Below are 19,967 nucleotides of genomic sequence, written 5' to 3' on the forward strand. Positions count from 1 at the left end.
CGAAAAGCGTATCTTTTGTAAACGTCCCAGAAAATGTCAAGCAAATTATAAGCCTAAAGGGGCGGCCTCTCTTCTGTCCAAATATCACAAAATCAGGTATCAACTATTACGGTTGACGAAGGTTACGATCTCTCCCCAGTCCTCTGTAAATTTCAAGTAACTCGGTAAAGTTTAATTGTTTCTCTGTATGTACTTAAGAGAAACTGATGTCTCCCTATGCTCTTTTATTTTTATTAAAAAATCAGGAACCTGATATAAATTTCATAACCCATTTTTCCGTAAAATTTCAGTCGGGGGATTTTAGTTTTGTTTGGACTTTAAAAAAAAATCGGGCAAAGAGGTGGTCCCCCTCCCTGACCAAATATCGAAAAATAATGTAGCGGATTTTTGTCTACATGCCAACCCCAACATTCAATGAAAATTTCAGGCAAATCGCATAATTTTGTTCCAAGTTTCAAAAAGTAGGGCAAGGGGAGGTCCCCCTCCCCATCCACATATGAAATCATCGGGTACCCCATATTAATTCCATAACCTCACCACATGTTCTCCGTAAATCTCAGATAATTTAGAGAATTTTAGTTTTTTCACTGTACTTAAAAAAAAAAAGTCGAACAAAGGGGAGGCCCCCCTCCGCCACCAAATATCGAAATAAAAAGTAGCGGATCTTTGTCTAGATGCCAACCCCAATCTTCAACGAAAATTTCAACCAAATCGGTCAACTTTGGTCCAATTTTCAAAAAGTCCGACAAAGGGGAGGTCCCCCTCCGCGACCAGGTGTCAAAAAATGAGGTACCCTATTTTCACCACATGAACGCCCCCTACGATCTCTGAAAGTTTCAAGTAAACCGGTTCAGCCGTTTCGGAGCCAACTGGGAACATACAAACAAACAAATAAACAAACATAGATTGAATTTTATATATATATAGATAGATAGATAGATAGATAGATATTTTTTATATTTAATTTAGTTTGGGAGATATAAATAAAAAAAGAAAATTTTTACCCATTTTTATTTTCGTTATATCTCAAAAAGTCTTCGATTATACATTTATATATAGATTGAAAGCCTATATTCTGGCCTTTTGATTGATGTACAACATGTCTTTATAGGTCCACTTTTAGCAAAGTTATGGAGTTTTTATTCTGAGTAGAGATATATCAAGTTTTTATTGACCCTTTGGAGGGATATATCTCAAGACCCGGGTACTTCCCCGGGTATGGGTCACTTTGTTGGAATCAGCTCACCGAATGACACAACATATATTAATTTTAAGCAATTCGGTGAGGGGCCCATAAACTGCAGTTGAGCCCTTCATTGTTTAGACCTATAAAGAGATATACGAAATATTCCCAGAAAAAAATTTGAAAGTTCTTCCAAAGTTATTTCTTTTAAATTACATTCAAAACTTCTCTTCTAGAGATGGACCTAATTACAAAATGTTATTTTGAGGTGATATATAAAAATCGTTTGTTTAACGCAGTTTTGTAATAAATTCAATTTTTTTATGTATATAAAAGACAGTAGGGACAAATAAAAATATCATCTAAATAGAATAAACATTAGGATTTCACAAAGAGCAATATTGGAAGATCGGTCTTAACACCAATATCATGAACGGTTATTCACCAAACCAAGAACAGGAATACACGAATATTCACAGATTGATAAAGGAACGTTTACGATTTCATGGATTTTCAAACATTTCAAAAACCTTCTCTGCGATGTTTCAAACATCTTCTTTGCAAACGAAAGCGGAAGTCGAACTAGAGTCCTCAAAGCTAAATCATACAAATCTGGCTTTAAAATGTTACAAATTCGCAAATTTCCAAAAGCTACAATAACTCTTTATACTTAAAGCATTTTTGTCTTATTTTTTGTCGCATATATACATAACCTACAAATATTTACTATATGTGTTTTATTTATTTATTTTTTCTTTTTTTCATTTTATTTTATGTACAAAACTTTTGTGTTGCATACAAAACAAAATCGTTTTCTATTATTGTTGTTTGTCGATGTTGTTAATTTTTTATGAAACCAATAACTGCACCGATACCCTCACTCAAATATACAATGCCGAAACCCTCTTAAAACAAAACATTTTTCATATTAAATACATGAACATGAAAACTTTGTAATACTGTCACATACTCACACACACACACCCCGAAACACTCACATATGCACCCACATGCAAATACATACATACAAACAAATTGTAAACATTCAACAAACTTGGACGGAAATTAACAATGGTAAAAAAAAACACATACTCCATGGAAATCCCAACAGTCGTTCACCAGCATCACCAGGTTCCTGGAATGATGAGGATGGAGCATTAAGTTCGGTAAGTTTCAATGGCTATAAAATTAAAATTCTTTAAATTATTATATGCTTTTTCACTTTACCCTTTGTTTAGACGCATAAAAGTGATTACGATCCACACAATGTAAATTCATCGGATCACACTGAAATTGATGGAAATCTACGTTCAATAAATGGTTCCGATTCAAAAAATCCCCAAGGAGGTGGAAATTTTACCGGCAGTTCTGGTGGTGGGGGAGCAGGAGGTGATACACAGAGTATAGAAGGTAACCTGGAAAATGAAACAAAATCCATATCAAGTTTAAAATCAGGAGGTTCAAATAGTCAAGAGAGGTAAGTATTGAAAATAAAAAAATTATTTTTTTTCTACATTTTAATAATTGGAAAAAGTTAAAATTTTCGAGTACTATATAATGATTTTTTAAATCTGTTTTTTCTTGACCAAAAACATATTTACAGCTTCTACTTGACTTTACTCTCTACATATATCACACACACACTGTTCAATTTTTATCCAGACAAAAAAAAAAGAAACACTTTGTTATTAAAATTCAGTTTCGTTTGCCATTTCATTTTCTATCATTCATTGCAAAATAATCTAAGTGTGTTTTATTGTTGTTTTTTTTTTTCGACTGTAGTGATATTTGCTATACCATAATATGTGTTGTCTGCTAAATTAGAACCCCTTCCTCCATCTCAATTAATCATAAAATTATCTATATAAACATTGTCTTTTATTTATATGGATGGGTATCACTAATTATTTTATTTTTGTTTTTCCTTTAGATCACCCAAAATGCCTTTATCATCGACTTCAGCCGCTGCCCATATCGAACCCCAAGGCCAGGAGCCTATATTACCGGCAGTTTTGGAATTTCCCGAAACCCATCAGGATTTTTTTCTAAGACACATTATTACCGAATTGGATGTTAATGCGCCGCATTTTAAATTAGCTCCTGTTTATTCTTTGTATTTATGTGCCAGGTTTGTAAAGCATGTTTGTTATTGGGCCAATGCTCTCCCCTCTTGAGTTTTAAAATGCTTTCTCTGAATATTTTTGTATTTTTTTTTGTCGATGGTGTAATTTGCTTTTATATGGGCTTTATACTAATTTTTAATTTGAAATGGAGATACATATTTTAATTTTCTATATATTTTAATGAAATTTAATATTTAACTATATAACCTCTATGTTAACGTAATCCAATAGCCAAACAATTATTATAAATTTAGGGTAAATTTCCAACAAATTTGATACCATGTAGATTAGGTGTGTCATCAGAATCAAAATCTTTCCCATTAAAATTGGAAAATTATACATATCGACAAATTCAAAATTTTGGAAAAGAGATTGACTTCGGTCATAGGTTAGGTTAGATGGCAGCCCGATGTATCAGGCTCTATTAGACTACTCAGTCCATTGTGATACCACAGTGGTGAACTTCGCTCTTCTCACTGAGTGCTACCCTATCCATGTTAATCTCAATGACAAGGGACCTCCTTTTTATAACCGAGTCCGAACGGCTTTCCACATTGCAGTGAAACCACTTAGAGAAGCTTTGAAACACTCATAAATGTCACCAGCATTACTGAGGTGGGATAATCCACCGCTGAAAAACTTTTTGGTGTTCGGTCGAAGCAGGAATCGAACCCACGACTTTGCAAGGCGGGCATGCTATCCATTGCACCATGGTGGCTCCCTACTTCGGTCACAAGTGTAGTCCAAAAGTCGCCAGCAAGCACAAAAATCTTAATATCGACTTTCACAAAATTTTAATGGGTCAAAATTAGTACTTATAGAATACAAAATCCAGCAAAAACTGGGTAAGCACTAGTGATTCTTTCAGTAATACCGGTAATCAAAAATTTACTACTTGCAGTATTACCTGGGATTTAAAAATAACAAAATAATAATACCTGTGTAGGCAAAAAGTGATTCTTTCTAGTAATACCGGTAATCAAAATCATATCTTGAGGTCCGGGTTCGGCTCTACAGTGAGCACCGTTAATAGTAGCGATAAGTAATGCCAAAGTACATTTCAGAAAAAAATTGTCAATAAAATATATCTTAGTTTTCTAAAGTTGTATAGTAAAGGGTGATACGGTCAAAATTTGGTCAATATAACCTTGACGTATTTCTTTCAATTTTGCATTTAAAAAACCTGAACACCCTTCATTTTGAAGGTGTGTGTGTGTAGAATGTTGCTCCTATTTTGATTTTGGAATTCACTCTTCAGTTGTCAAAATGCCGTCCAAGCAAGAAGGGCAGCGTATCAAAGTTTTGCTCGCGCATCGAAAATCCGAGCTACTCGCACGCAAAGCTGGCAAAATCGCTAAAAGTTGCCAAATCAACCGTTACAAATGTAATTAAATGTTTGGGGAACGTTTGTCGACAGCCAGGAAGTCTGGATCGGGGGGAAATCGAAAACCGGAAGCCGCTGAGACGACAAAGAGAGTTGCCGGTAGTTTCAAGCGAAACCCTAACATCTCTCTCCGAGATGCCGCAAATAAGCTGGGTGTATCGTCTACAACCGTGCATCGAGCCAAAAAACGAGCCGGACTATCGACTTACAAGAAGGTAGTGACTCCAAATAGCGATGATAAACAAAATACGACGGCCAAAGCGCGATCCCGGAGGCTGTACACGACGATGCTGACGAAGTTTGACTGCGTGGTAATGGACGACGAAACCTACGTCAAAGCCGACTACAAGCAGCTTCCGGGACAGGACAAGAACCCTCCCAACACGCCAGAGCTCCGCCCAATTGAGAAATACTGGACTATTGTCAAGCGGAACCTAAAGAAGACCAAAAAACTGCTAAGGACGAGCAAGGCAAACTGGCTTTCTGCGGCGAAGAAGGTGGACAAGGTGGCTGTACAAAATCTGATGGCAGGTATCAAGCGTGAGGCCCGGCAATTCGGATTTGGAAAAGCGAAAGCCTAACTGAATATTTTTCCTGAATTTTATACTAATTGAACTTGAAAAAGAAATTTAATTTGATTTTTTAAATAAACGATTTCACCGCTACACGCCTTTACATAATTTATATTACAAAATAACATCATTGAATAGATCCATGTCGTGGAGCGTGGTATAGTGTGTTGGATTACAAAACAACGGGGGTGAGTTCGCACTTTTTGGGTATCTTTTATGGTAAAGATATTATTTTTGGAGAGCTGGTATTCTTGCTAAGAAGTACTTATTTTTCGACTGCTGGTATGCTTGCACGGAAGTACTTTCCTCCAATGTCATGCCCGTGTAAAAGTATTACTACTGATATATGTACGAGGAAGTTGTTGCCAATTTGGTGCAGGTATATTTGTACTCATACCTGGTAATAGGAGTTTTTGCTGGGAAAATAATGAGAACTTGTTTTAATTTAATATAACAAACAAAACCAGCCATTGCTTGACAATGATTCTCAGGTATTAAAATTCAAAATTTTATATGTTTGGCTTTTGGGTTTAAATTCAGCTATTTTTGGTACAATAGAATAAAACAATATATTTTTTTATCTTCTACATTTCTAATATGATCTCTCTAAATTTTTTCAGATATCGTGCTTCAACACACTACCGTCCAGAACTTCAACCCACAGAACGTGCCCATAAACTAACAATATTTTTACATCATGTCGCCAATCTTATCTACAATGTTGTCCAAGAGCAATATACAGATCCCCGTATTTTAGCCTTTTGGATGGCGAATTCATCCGAATTTTTACATTTCCTCAAATCTGATCGTCATATAAGTGCATTTTCCGTACAGGCCCAAGAGGTATTGGCCGAAAGTGTGCAAACAGCATTTCGTAATTTGGTCAATTGTTTTAGAGCTGAATTATCGCAGACATTAAATCAATTTCTATCGGAAACGATTGATCATGATTCAGCAGCTGGTTTGGTTTTGACAGTCTTGGGTTCGGCCATGGCTTTGTTGAGAAGATGCCGGGTGAATGCTGCCTTGACAATACAATTGTTTTCACAATTGTTCCATTACATCAATGTGATATGTTTTAATACGGTGAGCAAAGAAAAGTTTGTGATCTCAATGTTTTGTTTTTTTGTTTATGATTTCTTAAATTTTTTTACCAAATATACTATATAATTAAAAATCTAATACTTGTTTATGTTATTTTAATACAGATTGTGGCCAACTCCCATATGTGTACAGCCGAATGGGGTAAAGTCATGACTGAACGTTTACAATTACTAGAATTATGGGCTGAACGTCAGGGTTTGGAATTGGCTGCCGATTGCCATTTGGCCAAAATCAATCAATGTGCCCAATTTCTACAAGCCCCCAAAACCTCTGTGGAGGAGATACAACAATTGGCTTGCTCTTGTTTCCGTTTGAATTCTTTGCAAATGGCTGCTTTGCTACAACAAGAGAAAATTCCTAGAAATTTGGTAGATACTGCCATACGTATGGCTGAATCTGTGGCAGATGAATTAACGCGAGCCGATGGTCGTGAGGTTCGTTTAGAAGAATCACCCGAATTACATTTGGCTTTATTGCTGCCCGATGATGGCTTCAGCTGTGATGTTGTACGTGGCATACCTTCAGGTTTGGTGGATTTTTTAAATCCCCTGCAACAGCAGGGTATGTGTCGTTTGGCCGCTCAGCCTACATCAATAGGATTATGGACAGTGTATATGCATCAATTCAATGTAAGTTTGTAAATATTTTGAGAAATGTTTGTAAATCTAAGAAATATATATATATTTTTGTTTTTGCCTTAGGCCCGCTCTTCCAGCGCCATGTCCAATAAGCTACCACAACCAGAAGTTCAAGTTATTAAATTACATAAAAATTCCAATGGCATGGGTTTGTCCATAGTTGCCGCCAAGGGTGCAGGCCAAGAACGTTTGGGTATCTATATTAAAAGTGTAGTTCCCGGAGGTGCTGCCGATGCTGATGGTCGTCTACAAGCTGGTGATCAATTGTTACGTGTCGATGGCCAAAGTTTAATAGGCATAACCCAAGAAAGGTTTGTAGAATTTGTTACAATAAAAAAATTAACAAAATTAAAAATTCCGTCTAATTGTAGGGCTGCCGATTATTTAGTACGTACGGGACCTGTTGTAACATTGGATGTAGCTAAACAAGGAGCTATATACCATGGTTTAGCTACTTTACTCCAACAACCAAGTCCAGTTATACAGCGAGGTAAGATAAAGATACATGATATCTAATAAAACGATACTATTATTTAACGGCGGACGATAAAGTAAAGGCTCCAATATCACCTGACCTTGATTTTAATTAGCTGTGATTTTTTGATTTAATGAATTAGGTATTTTCGGGTTACTATATTGTCTTTGCAAAAATCGGGGTTTTGTCTGTTTATTTATTTATTTTTATTAAAAAAAAATCATTCGATGCTCCGTTATTTTTAAAATTTTCCAAAAGTCGACTTTTCGATTTGTTTAAAAAGTTGGGTTTTCGATTATTTTTTATCGTGATATTGCTCGAATAACAAGTATGAAGTAGTAGCCTTTACTTTTTCATCCTAATATACAGTAAGTCCAAAGTCTAAAATAACGTATTTTGGCCAACTTTATTGTCGACACTTATATTACAAAAGCTCATCCCCTTTAGAGTAAATTAGAATTAGTGATATAATAAATTAGCCTCTAACTATGCTAATCAAACTAAAATTTCTATCCTTTTCACATGCTGCCTTACATGCTATATTTTAATTAATTTGTAATAATAATAACTAACATATATATCTAATAAATCAGAAGAAATGCCTCCGCCTATGCAAACTTTACAATTTCCCCATCCGCAACAAAGGCGACACAGTAGTCATACTACCAGTCGTTATTACGGGTCCATCTCCGATGATAGTCTAAATCGTAGCCGGCGCGAATCGTTTGCTGGCATGTATGCCAGCTCATCTTCACCTCCTATGAGGCGTCTCAGTGCCTCCTCTTTATTGGAAGAACGTTGTCAAATGGGCTATCAAATTCCTATTGATCCACGCTATAGGGATACTAGACCCATAGCCAGATCGGCCAGTAGTTTATATAATATGAGTAAAGAGGTATCATTGAGTACCCACAATTTAACCAATACTTTGGGCGGAGGCATGATGATGCAGCAACAACATGCAGACCCTTATTCACACGCTACGCCCCAGCAATACCACCATCTTCATCATCCACAAATGCATATAAATCCTTTGAGAAAAAGAGCTCGTAGCATAAGTAATACGAATATAAACAATACACCACCACCCTCTATTTACATTGAGGAATACATGGAACCCGGTGAACAATCAAGTGCAGCAAAAACTAACTCACAAGAATCGTTTACAAATTTCGTGTATACCGAAGTGCATCAACCATTAAATGAAGAAGGTTTAGCTTCGGTTTCAAATCCCGAAGAAATACCATTCATCGATGATGGCTCTCCCACCGAAGAGGAGAAACCCTATGTTCCTTTACCAACACCACCGCAAAATAAAAGTATTATATCGAATAGAAAATCCTCGTCGTCTAGTCTTATTAATCAACGTAAAACAGTGAGTTTTGATTTGGAGGAGAACAATAGTAGGCCCGAGGAAGTAGAAGCAAGTATAAATCGCAAATTCCATACCCATGATGCCATTAGTAATTTCTGCCGTGAATCTTCATCTCGAGAATCTCTGGTAAGAGATTCAAATTCATCTCTGGATAAAGATAAAGACAAGGAAAAAGTCTCTTTGATTCATAAGATAAGAAGAGAATTGAATTCCTATCGTTCAACATCGGGAGGTCAGGATTGTAATAATTCAGGAGGCAGTAACTCCAATAGTAATCGATCATCGTCAGAGTCTATAGAGAAGATGCCTTTGTTGACGCAACGCTTTAGAGAAATCTCCATACCAGCAAAAAGGGAATTGAATAGCATAAGATCGACATCCAGTAGTGCCGGAAATCCTTCTTATAATGGATACAATAAAATCCAACAACAACAGCAGCAGCTCCTACAAAAAAGGTTTACAAATAATACCAACGTTACGACATTCAAACGTGATCAAGTCATTCTGCACGCTAATAGAACAACACAAAATGTAAATACTACTACTGCTACTACAATTTTAAAAACTAGCCCCAAAAATATTCCCAAAATTAATCATACCTCTAACACCTCGAATGTTACTCCGATATTAACAAAACCCCCTACTACAGAATCCCCTCTTAAAGAGAAATCCTTATCACACAGCAATATCTTGGATAGAGATTATATAGAATTTAAAGAATTCTCCAGACCATATGGTCAAGGCAAGGTTAAAGAGATGGCGGACTTCTTTACAACCAATAAAGATTTCAAATTGCAACCATTTGCTTCAAATGCGACCAATGATGGTTTTACTGCGTCTCCCCGGCCAAGACTTTCAAAGTCTACTTCAGATCTATTGGAATCGAATAGTAACTCAAGGAAAACAAAACCATTATTATCGGAAAACGAACAAAGCGATATCCTAAAACAATTAAAAGAATGGAGTATTTTTGGTTTAGAGGGTCGAGATTTTGATGTTAATTTAAAGAATGCCAATGCTGGCAACTCCAATTCCTCCATACAAACGAATGAAACTAAACAACGAATTAATTTAAACAATTGTTGCTTTAATAATTGTTACACCAACAATAACAATCATGCTTGTGCCATAAAAACTAAATCTCCAATGTCATCTCCATTATTGTTGTCACCACCCTTATCGAAACCTTGTAAATTATTAAAGTCGTCTTTAAGCACCTCCAAACCCCATATAAATGTTAACTGTGATTGTCAATGTTTAAATACTTGTTGTTGTTGTTTTATGGAAAAATGCACTGAACCATGTATAAACACCAAATGCACATGTTGTTGCCACCACCATCAACTATCAAATGAATGCAATGATGATGATGATGATGCTTCCACCTCATCCGTTGCCGCCGCTGCCACCCCTTCTGAAACTCCATGTTATTTTGAAACAACATCTCCTGCAAATGCCGAAATGGCATCCTCAGCTTTCCGTCGTTGTGGTACTCTGAAACTTTGCCCAAAGTCTAAAAGTGTACGCAGTGTCAAACGAAAACAACAAAAACATGAAAAACCAAGAAATAAACAGGAAAATTCCTCCATTGGCCAAGTGACTACAGGTAGTCCATCTCGTTGTAAAATGTTACTGTCATTAGCTTCATCTTTAAATGAATCCAATGTTGATGACGCAGAGGTCAAAACCACAATGCAAACGACACCAACCACAGGACGAACATGTTCTTCAACATGTCCCCATTGTTGTGCAGATTTCGAAAATCAAGAAGATGATGATATCATCCATGAAACCAATGACGATGATGGGGACGGCAATGATCATAATGTTTCGTTTGAAAAGTGTGATGCTGATGAAGATAATCTGGATGAAATGAATATGACAAGTTGATAATTCAAAAAGAAGAGGTGGTTTCCTTGAAAAAAAAAATGCCTTTGTAATTTTTCTGTTGGTTTTTCTCTCTTTTCGCTCATTGGTTTGTGTTAAAGTTCATCATTCAATGTTGTGTTTTGCAAAATATTTGCTCATTGTTTTCTTAATTTTAGAGAAATTCATTTGTTTTTAATATTTCACACTATTCAGTTTGATTTTATCTTTTGAGGAAAACAAATTTGACTTCGAGTTATTTTTATACCCTCCACCATAGGATGGGGGTATATTAACTTTGTCATTCCGTTTGTAACACATCGAAATATTGCTCTAAGACCCCATAAAGTATATATATTCTGGGTCGTGGTGAAATTCTGAGTCGATCTAAGCATGTCCGTCCGTCCGTCCGTCTGTCCGGCTGTCCGTCCGTCTGTGGAAATCACGCTAACTTCCGAACGAAACTAGCTATCGACTTAAAACTTGGCACAAGTAGTTGTTATTGATGTAGGTCGGATGGTATTGAAAATGGGCCATATCGGCCCACGTTTACGTATAGCCCCCATATAAACCGATCCCCAAATTTGGCTTGCGGAGCCTTCCGGAGCAGCAAAATTCATCCGATCCGGTTGAAATTTGGTACGTGGTCTAAGTATACGGTCTCTAACAACCATGCAAAAATTGGTCCATATCGGTCCATAATTATATATAGCCCCCATATAAACCGATCCCCAGATTTGACCTCCGGAGTCTCTTGGAGGGGCAAAATTCATCCGATCCGGTTGAAATTTGGTACCTGATGTTAGTATACGGTCTCTAACAACCATGCAAAAATTTGCCCATATCGGTCCATAAATATATATAGCTCCCATATAAACCGATCCCCAGATTTGACCTCCGGAGCCTCTTGGAGGGGCAAAATTCATCCGATCCGGTTGAAATTAGGTACATGGTGTCAGCATATGATCTCTAACAACCATGCAAAAATTGGTCCACATCGGTCAATAATTATATATATCCCCCGAGATTTGACGTCCGGAGCCCCTTGGAAGAGCAAAATTCATCCGATTCGGTTGATATTTGGTACGTGATGTTAGAACATGATATTTAACAACCATGCCAGAAGTGGTCCATATCAGTCCATAATCATATATAGCCCCCATATAAACCGATCCAGAGATTTGGTTTTGGAGCCACTTGGAGGAGCAAATTTCATCTGAGTCAGTTGAAATTTGGTACATTGTGCTAGTATATGGCCGTTAACAACCATGCCTAACTAGGTCCATATCGGTCTATAGTTATATATAGCCCTCAGATAAATAGATCCCCAATCACACAAAAATTGGTCTATATCAAGTTTATAATTGTATATAGCCCACATATAAGCCCCCCCATATTTCAATTCTGGCTCTCTACGTACCGTGCAAAAGTCCATATCGATTCGTAATTATTTGTAGACTTACCTATACATACATTTTTTGTCTAATATATACCACGTATGGACTAACTCACAATTTAGAAAACGATGTTAAGAAGTTTTAAGATACCACTACCCAAGTAATTCGATTGTGGACGACAGTCTTTCGTAGAAGTTTCTACGCAATCCATGGTGGAGGGTACATAAGATTCGGCCTGGCCGAACTTACGGCCGTATATACTTGTTAATTTTGGCTTTGCAAATTGGGAAAAGCGAGATCGTTGTGTTTATGTCATCTTGAAGTAGAATATATAGAAGGGGCAAAATGTCCAAATGATGAATTGACTTTTTAAATTATTTTAGAAAGCCGACTTTCCGTCTTTCCAAATGTAGATTTTTGACCAACAATAAAAGTCGATTAGTCGATTTTCAAAAAAATTCTTCAGAATTCAAAGATTGCAATCAGACAATTAGTCGAAAAATGGATTTTCGAATATGGATTTTCGAATACATGCAACTACCTATAAAATCGTTTGGTGATTTGTTTTTAAAGTACTGGATTGTCCTTTTTGTACTGAATTGTTCAGCTGGTCCCCCTGATCGGCCAGTGACTACCTCCTGAGGAGTTGCAGTTATGTCTTGTCCATTATACCTCATACCTCTGCTTTATACATCAACATTTCAAATATTTTCGCGCCCTTTTCCTGAATATGGGCTTGTATTTTTTGTTTTCCTTCTTCAATTTCCCAGTCAGGCAGAAATCTGTACACTCATAGAAAAAAGTCTGCTAAAAACTGCAGTCGATGTCTGCTGTTATATTTTAGTACTTCAGGGTCTAACGAACAACAAATTATACGTTTTTATGCCCACCACCATAGAATGGTGACGGAGTGAAATTGGAAACCTAGAGGTATTCTAGAACCATGTTTTGATATAGCCCCCATATAGACCGATCTCCCGATTTTACATCTTGAGCTTCTATTTTTACTTAATCGAATTGACCATAAATTTGAAGTCTAGAGGTACTCCAGGACCCTAAAGACGTGTGCCGAAAATGATGAGTACCGGTCCATGTTTTGATATAGCCTAAAGGAAAATAAAGAGATGTGCCGAAAATGGTGATTATCGTACCATGATTTGATATAATCCGATCTCCCGATTTTACTTCTTGGGCTTCTAGAATCCAATACGCCTGAAATTGGAAATGTAGAGGTATTCTAGGAAAATAAAGAGATGTGCCGAAAATGGTTAGGTGATGTGATTGGTGATTATCGGTCCATGATTTGTATATGATTTAGTTTTATCGGTCCATTTGGTAAGGCCTCCATATAGACCGATTTCACTTCTTGAGGGTATAGAAGGCGCACTGATCATGGAAATTGCTTGAAACTGAATGCAAAATTTCCAGATTTTACTTCTCGTAATCATTTAAATAATTGGTAAAAATCTACAGATTTTAGATTTTAAATCAAGGCGTTATTGCATCATTTTCTTGCACACTTATAAGAGATGTTTATGATTCCTCTAAAACTCAAACAAAAAATGGTTCTTATAAATTCAGAGTCTGATCTACTCTTCATAGGTAAAATCTTAACATTTATCTGTGGGTAGCGTAATGGTTGATCTGCTTGGGAAAATATCTGTCGTCAAACCCCCCTGAAATTTTTAAAGGAAACTATTATATTTGATTCATGGTGGTGGGTATTTAAGTATATTTGCAGCTCCTAAATGCGATCATCTCAAGGCCTCAATTTGATAAATATTCAGATTTTTGGGCAAATACTATAGATATTCATAAAATATTGTTTTAATATTTACGATAGCCCCTAAGTTGACTTTTTATTTATTTCACACAAACTAAAATATGTTTTAGTGTAATCAAGCTTAAAAAATAGCAGACAATGTTTGTTAACTTCTCTCTTATCAATGGGCACTGTCCGATGTTATGTTTAGCTCAATGGCAATGGACCTCCTTTTTATAGTCCAAACACCCAGAAATTTCACCATCATTATTGAAAGCCGATAAACAACCGCTGAAAATCTTTTTGGTGTCGGTCGAAGCCATTTTATAAGCCTGTCTTCTGCAGAGAATATCCCCATTTTCTTGTAAACCCAAAGATTAGCGTTGCTTTCTACCTTTGTTTGTAATCTGGTTTTTTACAACTTCTTTTCTATATCTTTAAAAATATTTATAGCTACAATGTAAGAATCCTTAAAAAAAAATTTTAATAATTAAATATGTTGTATTCGCTTTTAAAAAAATATTGATTGTGTTTTTCTGTATTTATTAATATTTACTGCTTTTTATATTTAATCTCTTTTTTTTAATTTATCTGTATTAAACCCTATTTGTTTTTTAATTTAGTTTAAACTACCTAATGCACTTTGTATTATTTGAATATTGTTTTTGTCATCGTTTATGCACATATAACTAAATAATGCATTTTTATTTTCGTCCCGTTTTTTTATGAATCTCAACCATACCTACATAATGCGCCCTAACAACTTAAACTCAAAATCTACAATTGACCAAATATTCACCTTAACAATTGCCAACCAAACATCGCACAATTGAATTTCTAATCACATCTCCCAAAACAAAAAATGCTTACTGGAATTACTCTGAATAAACCGAATGTGATGAACTAATTCCTCCATCCATATGTATATCCATGCCAACCAATATGCCATACATAACTATAGGTAATCGTCGCATGTCTGAACGTGATCTAACACGAATGGGCGCTGATAGTAAAAGCATTGGTGGTCCCCTTATAGCAAATAATCATTTAGCCAATAGTAAATCTGTACCAGCGTTACATCATCATATGGGAAGTGGTACTATTTGTAAGTTTTGCCCAAACCAAAATATTGATTTACTGACCAATATAATTGCATACTATTTTAAATGGATTGTGAATTTATTTGTTTTTGTTTTTCTTTTTGTTTTGCTAACCATTTAGCTATGGCGAATTCGAAATCACGCAGTACCCATAGTCTGGCCAATCCTCCAACAAATATGAACAGTACATTGAGTAATAATAATAGCAACAATAACAACAACGAACAGGGTTTCTATCAAAATTTAAGTGTATACCGCAATCAAAATCAAGCGCAGCCCATATTGAGTGAAAGGTAAGTGTAATGTTTAAAGTTTTTTCTTTAAAAAAAATAATTAAAATTTTAATGTTTATAGGATATGGTTCGATTTTTTTTGTATTGAAACCCAATTGTTTATGTTTGTTTTGAAAAGTGTCAATATTGGCTAAATTATTTGTTTTTGTTTGACTTATCTAAAACATCTAACGATATGCCTTCTTGGGGCATATAATTTTTCTAAAATTTGGAATCTCAATTTTAATCCAATGTAAATGAAATTTTGATTCTCCGGTTGTTTTTTATGCATAAAGAGACCCGTGCTGATTTCCCGGTTTTAATTTTTAAGTATATTGTCCAATTTGCTAAGATTTAATTTTAGTCTTCTTTAAAATAATTTTTGTAATCAAAGTGGTAATTTTTTTGAATTCGTTCAGAGAAGATATTAATGAAATTACTATGCATAAGAAATTAGTATGCATAACCCACATGATATTTCCTTCTAAAAAATATTTTAGCGACTTTTATACCCGCCACCATAGAATGGTGACGGGGGTATAATAAGTTTATCATTCCGTTTGTAACACATCGAAATATCGATTTCCGACTATATAAAGTATATATATTCTTGATCAGAGAGAAATTCTAAGACGATATAACTATGTCCGTCTGTCTGTCTGTTGTAATCACGCTACAGCTTTCAATAATAGAGATATAATCTTGAAATTTGACACAGATTCGTGTTTTGTTTGCAGGCAGCTCAAGTTCGAAGATGGGCTATATCGATCCAGGTTTTGATATAGCCGCCATATAAACCGACCCCCCCGATTTGAGGCATTGGTCTTCAAGAAACCGTATTTTCTATCCGAATTGCCTGAAATTGGATATCTAGAAGTATCTGAGGACCAGAGATAAGTGTGCCGAAAATGGTGTCTATCGGTCCATGTTTTGGTATAGCTCCCATATAGACCGATCTCCCGGTTTTACTTCTTGGGTTTTTGGAAACAGTATTTTCAATCCGAATTGCCTGAAATTTGAAATCTAGAGGTATTTTGGAACCAAAAATTGGGTGTGACGAAAATGGGGCGTATCGGTCCATCTTTCTTTTCTTTTTTCCATCTTCTGATATAGCCCCCATATAAACCGACCCCGATTGGAGGTCTTGGGCTTCAAGAAACCGTATTTCAATCCGATTTGCCTGAAAATGGATATGTAGAGGTATTTGAGGACCACAAATAAGTGTGCCGAAAATGGTGTCTATCGGTCCATGTTTTGGTATAGCTACCATATAGACCGATCTCCCGGTTTTACTTCTTGGGTTTTTGGAAACAGTATTTTGGAACCAAAAATTGGGTGTGACGAAAATGGGGCGTATCGGTCCATCTTTCTTTTCTTTTTTTCCATCTTCTGATATAGCCCCCATATAGACCGATCTCCCGGTTTTACTTCTTGGGCTTCTAGAAACCGTATTTTCAATCCGATTTGCCTGAAATTTGAAATCTAGATATATTTTATGACCACAAATAGTTTTGCCGATCCATGTTTTGTTACCGCCCCCATATAGACCGATCTCCCGTTTTTACTTCTTTGTCTTTTAGAAACCATAGTTTTTATCCAATTTGCCTGAAGTTTGAAATCTAGAGGGTTTTAGAGCCATAAATAGGTTTTCCGAATATCGGTAGAGATTTTGATATATCCCCCTTTTAAACCCGCCCTCTGATTTGGGGTCTAGATTCTGTAGGTTTTTTTGTGAAACACAATTAGGCATAGCACCCATATAGACTGATCTCCCGATTTAACCTCTTGGGCTTATATAAACAGTAATTGTTATCAAATTTGCCTGAAATTTTAATAGGTTTAGTTTTTATCGGTCCATTTGATAAGGCCTCCATATAGACCGTCATGTCATGGAATTATGAACATTTCATGAAATTAAAAGCAAAATTTTCAGATTTTATTTCTTCGACCATTTGCATAATGGGGGTAAAAATATACAGATTTTTTATTTCAAATCAAGGCGTTAGTTCATCATTTTCTGGCACACCTACACGAATAGCCCAATTCTGAATATTCCCTAGGGAATGTGTTCCCTGGGAATTCATTTTCCCCGGGAATAAAATCCTCCTATTCTAAACAGTAGGGGAAGGGAATAACATGGGAGAAATAATTCAGAGTATTCGAAGTCAGCTGTTTCACTTCAACTGTTTTATTTTAATAAATTTTTATATTAAAATTTTGAAATGAAATTGTATTAAATTGATGTAAAATTGAGTTAAACATGAAAAACGTCAAAAATGTTTAGTGCCGTGTTTATGGCAGTAGCTGAGGAGAGGCGTATCAACGTAACAAGGTCTAAAGGATAGAAAGGAGAAAGCTACGCGATGCCATTAACCCACTTGAGTTGCCTGAAACGTTGTAACTACATATTTGTACATGAAGAGGTTGTTACTTAGTTCATGGGATTTATAGGGTTAAAGTGGCCGCCCGATTTGATTCGGACTCACTTAGACCATTCAGTCCATTGTGATACAATATAATAATCCAGCCTTCAAATACCTGTTGGATGTATTAGCAGACCACATTCCACCTCAACGCAAGTCTTTTGGATTATATCCACTAGTAAGATTAGGTGCTACGCTTCTTTGTCGAAGGTGGCTACCAAAAAGGGCGTAGGAAAAGATCGAGACATATCTGTGGCCTAGAGTAGCCTGAACAAAGTTCATAAAGAAGTCATAAATATACTTAAATAACACCTATGCCCGAATTGGATATATTTCATCAAAACGGAAGAAGAAAACTAGTAAATTTCTTCAGCTTTTTACGCCACGCGGGACACATGTTCGCATTATTGCTCCTTTAAGAAACAAGCACCTACATTAAAACAGGAAGGGATATTATAGTTTAAATGTAAAACCTTTATTTTCTATATAAAAGAATTTTTAAAATATGTACAGATCTGCGACCATGAGATGAGCATTCGGTAGTTGGATGCATCCCATCATCAATTTAAATTTAAGGTTTTTGACCGGAAATTACAGAGAAATGATGCATTTTGCTTACTACTCCCTTGATTTTTTTGGGGAATTATTTCCAAAAAATGTCATCGTTTTTCCCTTTTTATTATCATTTGTAATACCAATTTTTCCCCAAGGGAAAAATTTCCCATTTTCTAAGTTGGTTTAGAATAAGGGAAAAGGGAATAAAGAAAAATTCCCCAGGGAGATTTTGTTTAGAATAGGGGAACAGGGAAGAGGGAACAAATTCCCAGGGAGTTGTTATTGAGAATTGGGCTAGAGATGTTTGTGGTTCCTCTAAAACGCATACAAAAAAGGTTGTTATAAATCCAGAATCTGATCTAGTCTTCCCCCCTGAAATTCTATATATTATCAACCCGCTACAACGAAGAGATTTAAAAGGAAACTATTATGTTTGATTCATGGTGGTGGATATCGAAGATTCGGCCCGGCCGAACTTACTGCTGTATATACTTGTTTATCTTATACCCTACCAAATGAACCAAATGACAAGATTAATTCCTAAGCCCAAAACATATAGTCCACCATATTAGGTTTTTGTTAGTTTTTTACATTACATTTTGTGGTAAACATTACTTATTTTCCTATATTTTGTAATCGTTTTGTTTTGTTTCTTTTTCTCTCTATTCTATTTCTTTTCCTTATGCTTTCAAATTGATTAACAATAGAATTACTTTACGTTTAAAAAAATTACTTTATGGTTTTATACCCATTAAAAAAGAAGTTCAAATTTTAGAAATGACCAATGTAAGTTAGTAAGTCTAATAATTGATTAATTTTTTGCTCCTTCATTTCTTTTGTGTATCTCTAATCCCACATAGATAATAAATTTCGAAGTTCAAAGGCACAGTATACACTTGAGATTCAGTTTTCACATTTTTGCAATTCGTACACACATAGAAAAACCTGCTAATAATAGCAAACACCGGGTGTTGTTTTTTTTTAGCAGATTATTACTGCTATTTAAATTTTTAATTTAAATCTTTAATTTTGTTGTTAGCCGAATTACTGCTAAAAATTCGGTAATTTACTGAACATGACTACTGTTTCAAGTTGTATGTATTTTTTATATTCTTTTTCGATTTTTTTAATTGTTTTAAAGCAAGGCGCTTTACTAATTTTATGCACAAACTAATTTAAACGAATTTTAGCAAAATCAAAAGTTTTCTTTCACATTGTTGTAATTCGTTTTTGTTTTCACAAACTCAAAAATCAAATAGCACCAATCACTTTTGTCTCCTTTTTTTCTAAATGTGAAAAGTTTATTAGCTACATGTAAAGGTGTCCTTCATAATTCACCTATCACATGCTATTTTACATTTTGATAAAAGGAAACCTATGTTACTGCCTGTTCATGGAATTTTCGTTCGCCACGAGACGAACGATTCGGCAAAAATACATATTCATATCTCGAAAACCAGAGTCTGTGGAATCCCAATTGTTTCGGTGTTCGATAGTGAATCATATGTAAAAAGTTCATGACAAATTTAAGAATTTTCTAGCAAATATCTGGAAATCTAGAAAAAAATCTTGACGAACGACTTGTCTCGAGTCGATTTTGTGTTTAATGAACAGACAGTTAAAAATGTAATTCAAGTTCTTAATTGGATATTCAGCTACAATCTTAGCAGAATAAGTTTGCTGAAATATGACACTATTTTTGCAAAAAGTGCAAAAAAACTTTTTCTGTGTGAGTTTC

General features: G+C 35.4%; 2 protein-coding genes and 1 long non-coding RNA gene across 7 annotated transcripts in view; 2 read left to right on the forward strand and 1 right to left on the reverse strand.

Annotated features, from left to right (window-relative positions):
• The window catches only part of cno (adherens junction formation factor afadin), a 223,118-nt gene that overhangs the window by 196,751 nt on the left and 6,400 nt on the right, over positions 1 to 19,967 (forward strand). For 3 of the 5 annotated variants that reach the window (XM_075289174.1, XM_075289176.1, XM_075289179.1), the window contains 9 exons: positions 2,295 to 2,349; positions 2,422 to 2,660; positions 3,114 to 3,311; positions 5,883 to 6,348; positions 6,471 to 6,995; positions 7,068 to 7,315; positions 7,376 to 7,494; positions 14,841 to 14,984; positions 15,101 to 15,272. In XM_075289174.1, coding sequence (XP_075145289.1) covers positions 2,295 to 2,349; positions 2,422 to 2,660; positions 3,114 to 3,311; positions 5,883 to 6,348; positions 6,471 to 6,995; positions 7,068 to 7,315; positions 7,376 to 7,494; positions 14,841 to 14,984; positions 15,101 to 15,272 — 2,166 coding nt within the window. The remainder of the gene's footprint in view (positions 1 to 2,294; positions 2,350 to 2,421; positions 2,661 to 3,113; positions 3,312 to 5,882; positions 6,349 to 6,470; positions 6,996 to 7,067; positions 7,316 to 7,375; positions 7,495 to 14,840; positions 14,985 to 15,100; positions 15,273 to 19,967) is intronic. The other 2 variants (XM_075289177.1, XM_075289178.1) reach the window with 2 other exon arrangements.
• LOC142220189 (uncharacterized) lies at positions 1,904 to 2,543 on the reverse strand. The gene is made up of 2 exons (XR_012717841.1): positions 2,411 to 2,543; positions 1,904 to 2,318 (listed from the first exon to the last, which is right to left on the reverse strand). It is a non-coding gene; the product is annotated as an uncharacterized LOC142220189 (long non-coding RNA).
• LOC142220187 (uncharacterized) lies at positions 8,078 to 10,748 on the forward strand. Its single transcript, XM_075289180.1, has one exon. It carries the CDS (start codon positions 8,078 to 8,080, stop codon positions 10,742 to 10,744), a length of 2,667 nt encoding a protein of 888 aa, XP_075145295.1. The 3' UTR covers positions 10,745 to 10,748.

Source organism: Haematobia irritans, chromosome 1 (assembly GCF_050003625.1).
Source record: "Haematobia irritans isolate KBUSLIRL chromosome 1, ASM5000362v1, whole genome shotgun sequence".
Taxonomy (NCBI): domain Eukaryota; kingdom Metazoa; phylum Arthropoda; class Insecta; order Diptera; family Muscidae; genus Haematobia; species Haematobia irritans.

Coding starts and splice junctions, on each gene's coding strand:
- LOC142220187 (XM_075289180.1), top strand. CDS start 8,078: ATGCCTCCGCCTATGCAAACTTTACAATTTCCCCATCCGCAACAAAGG.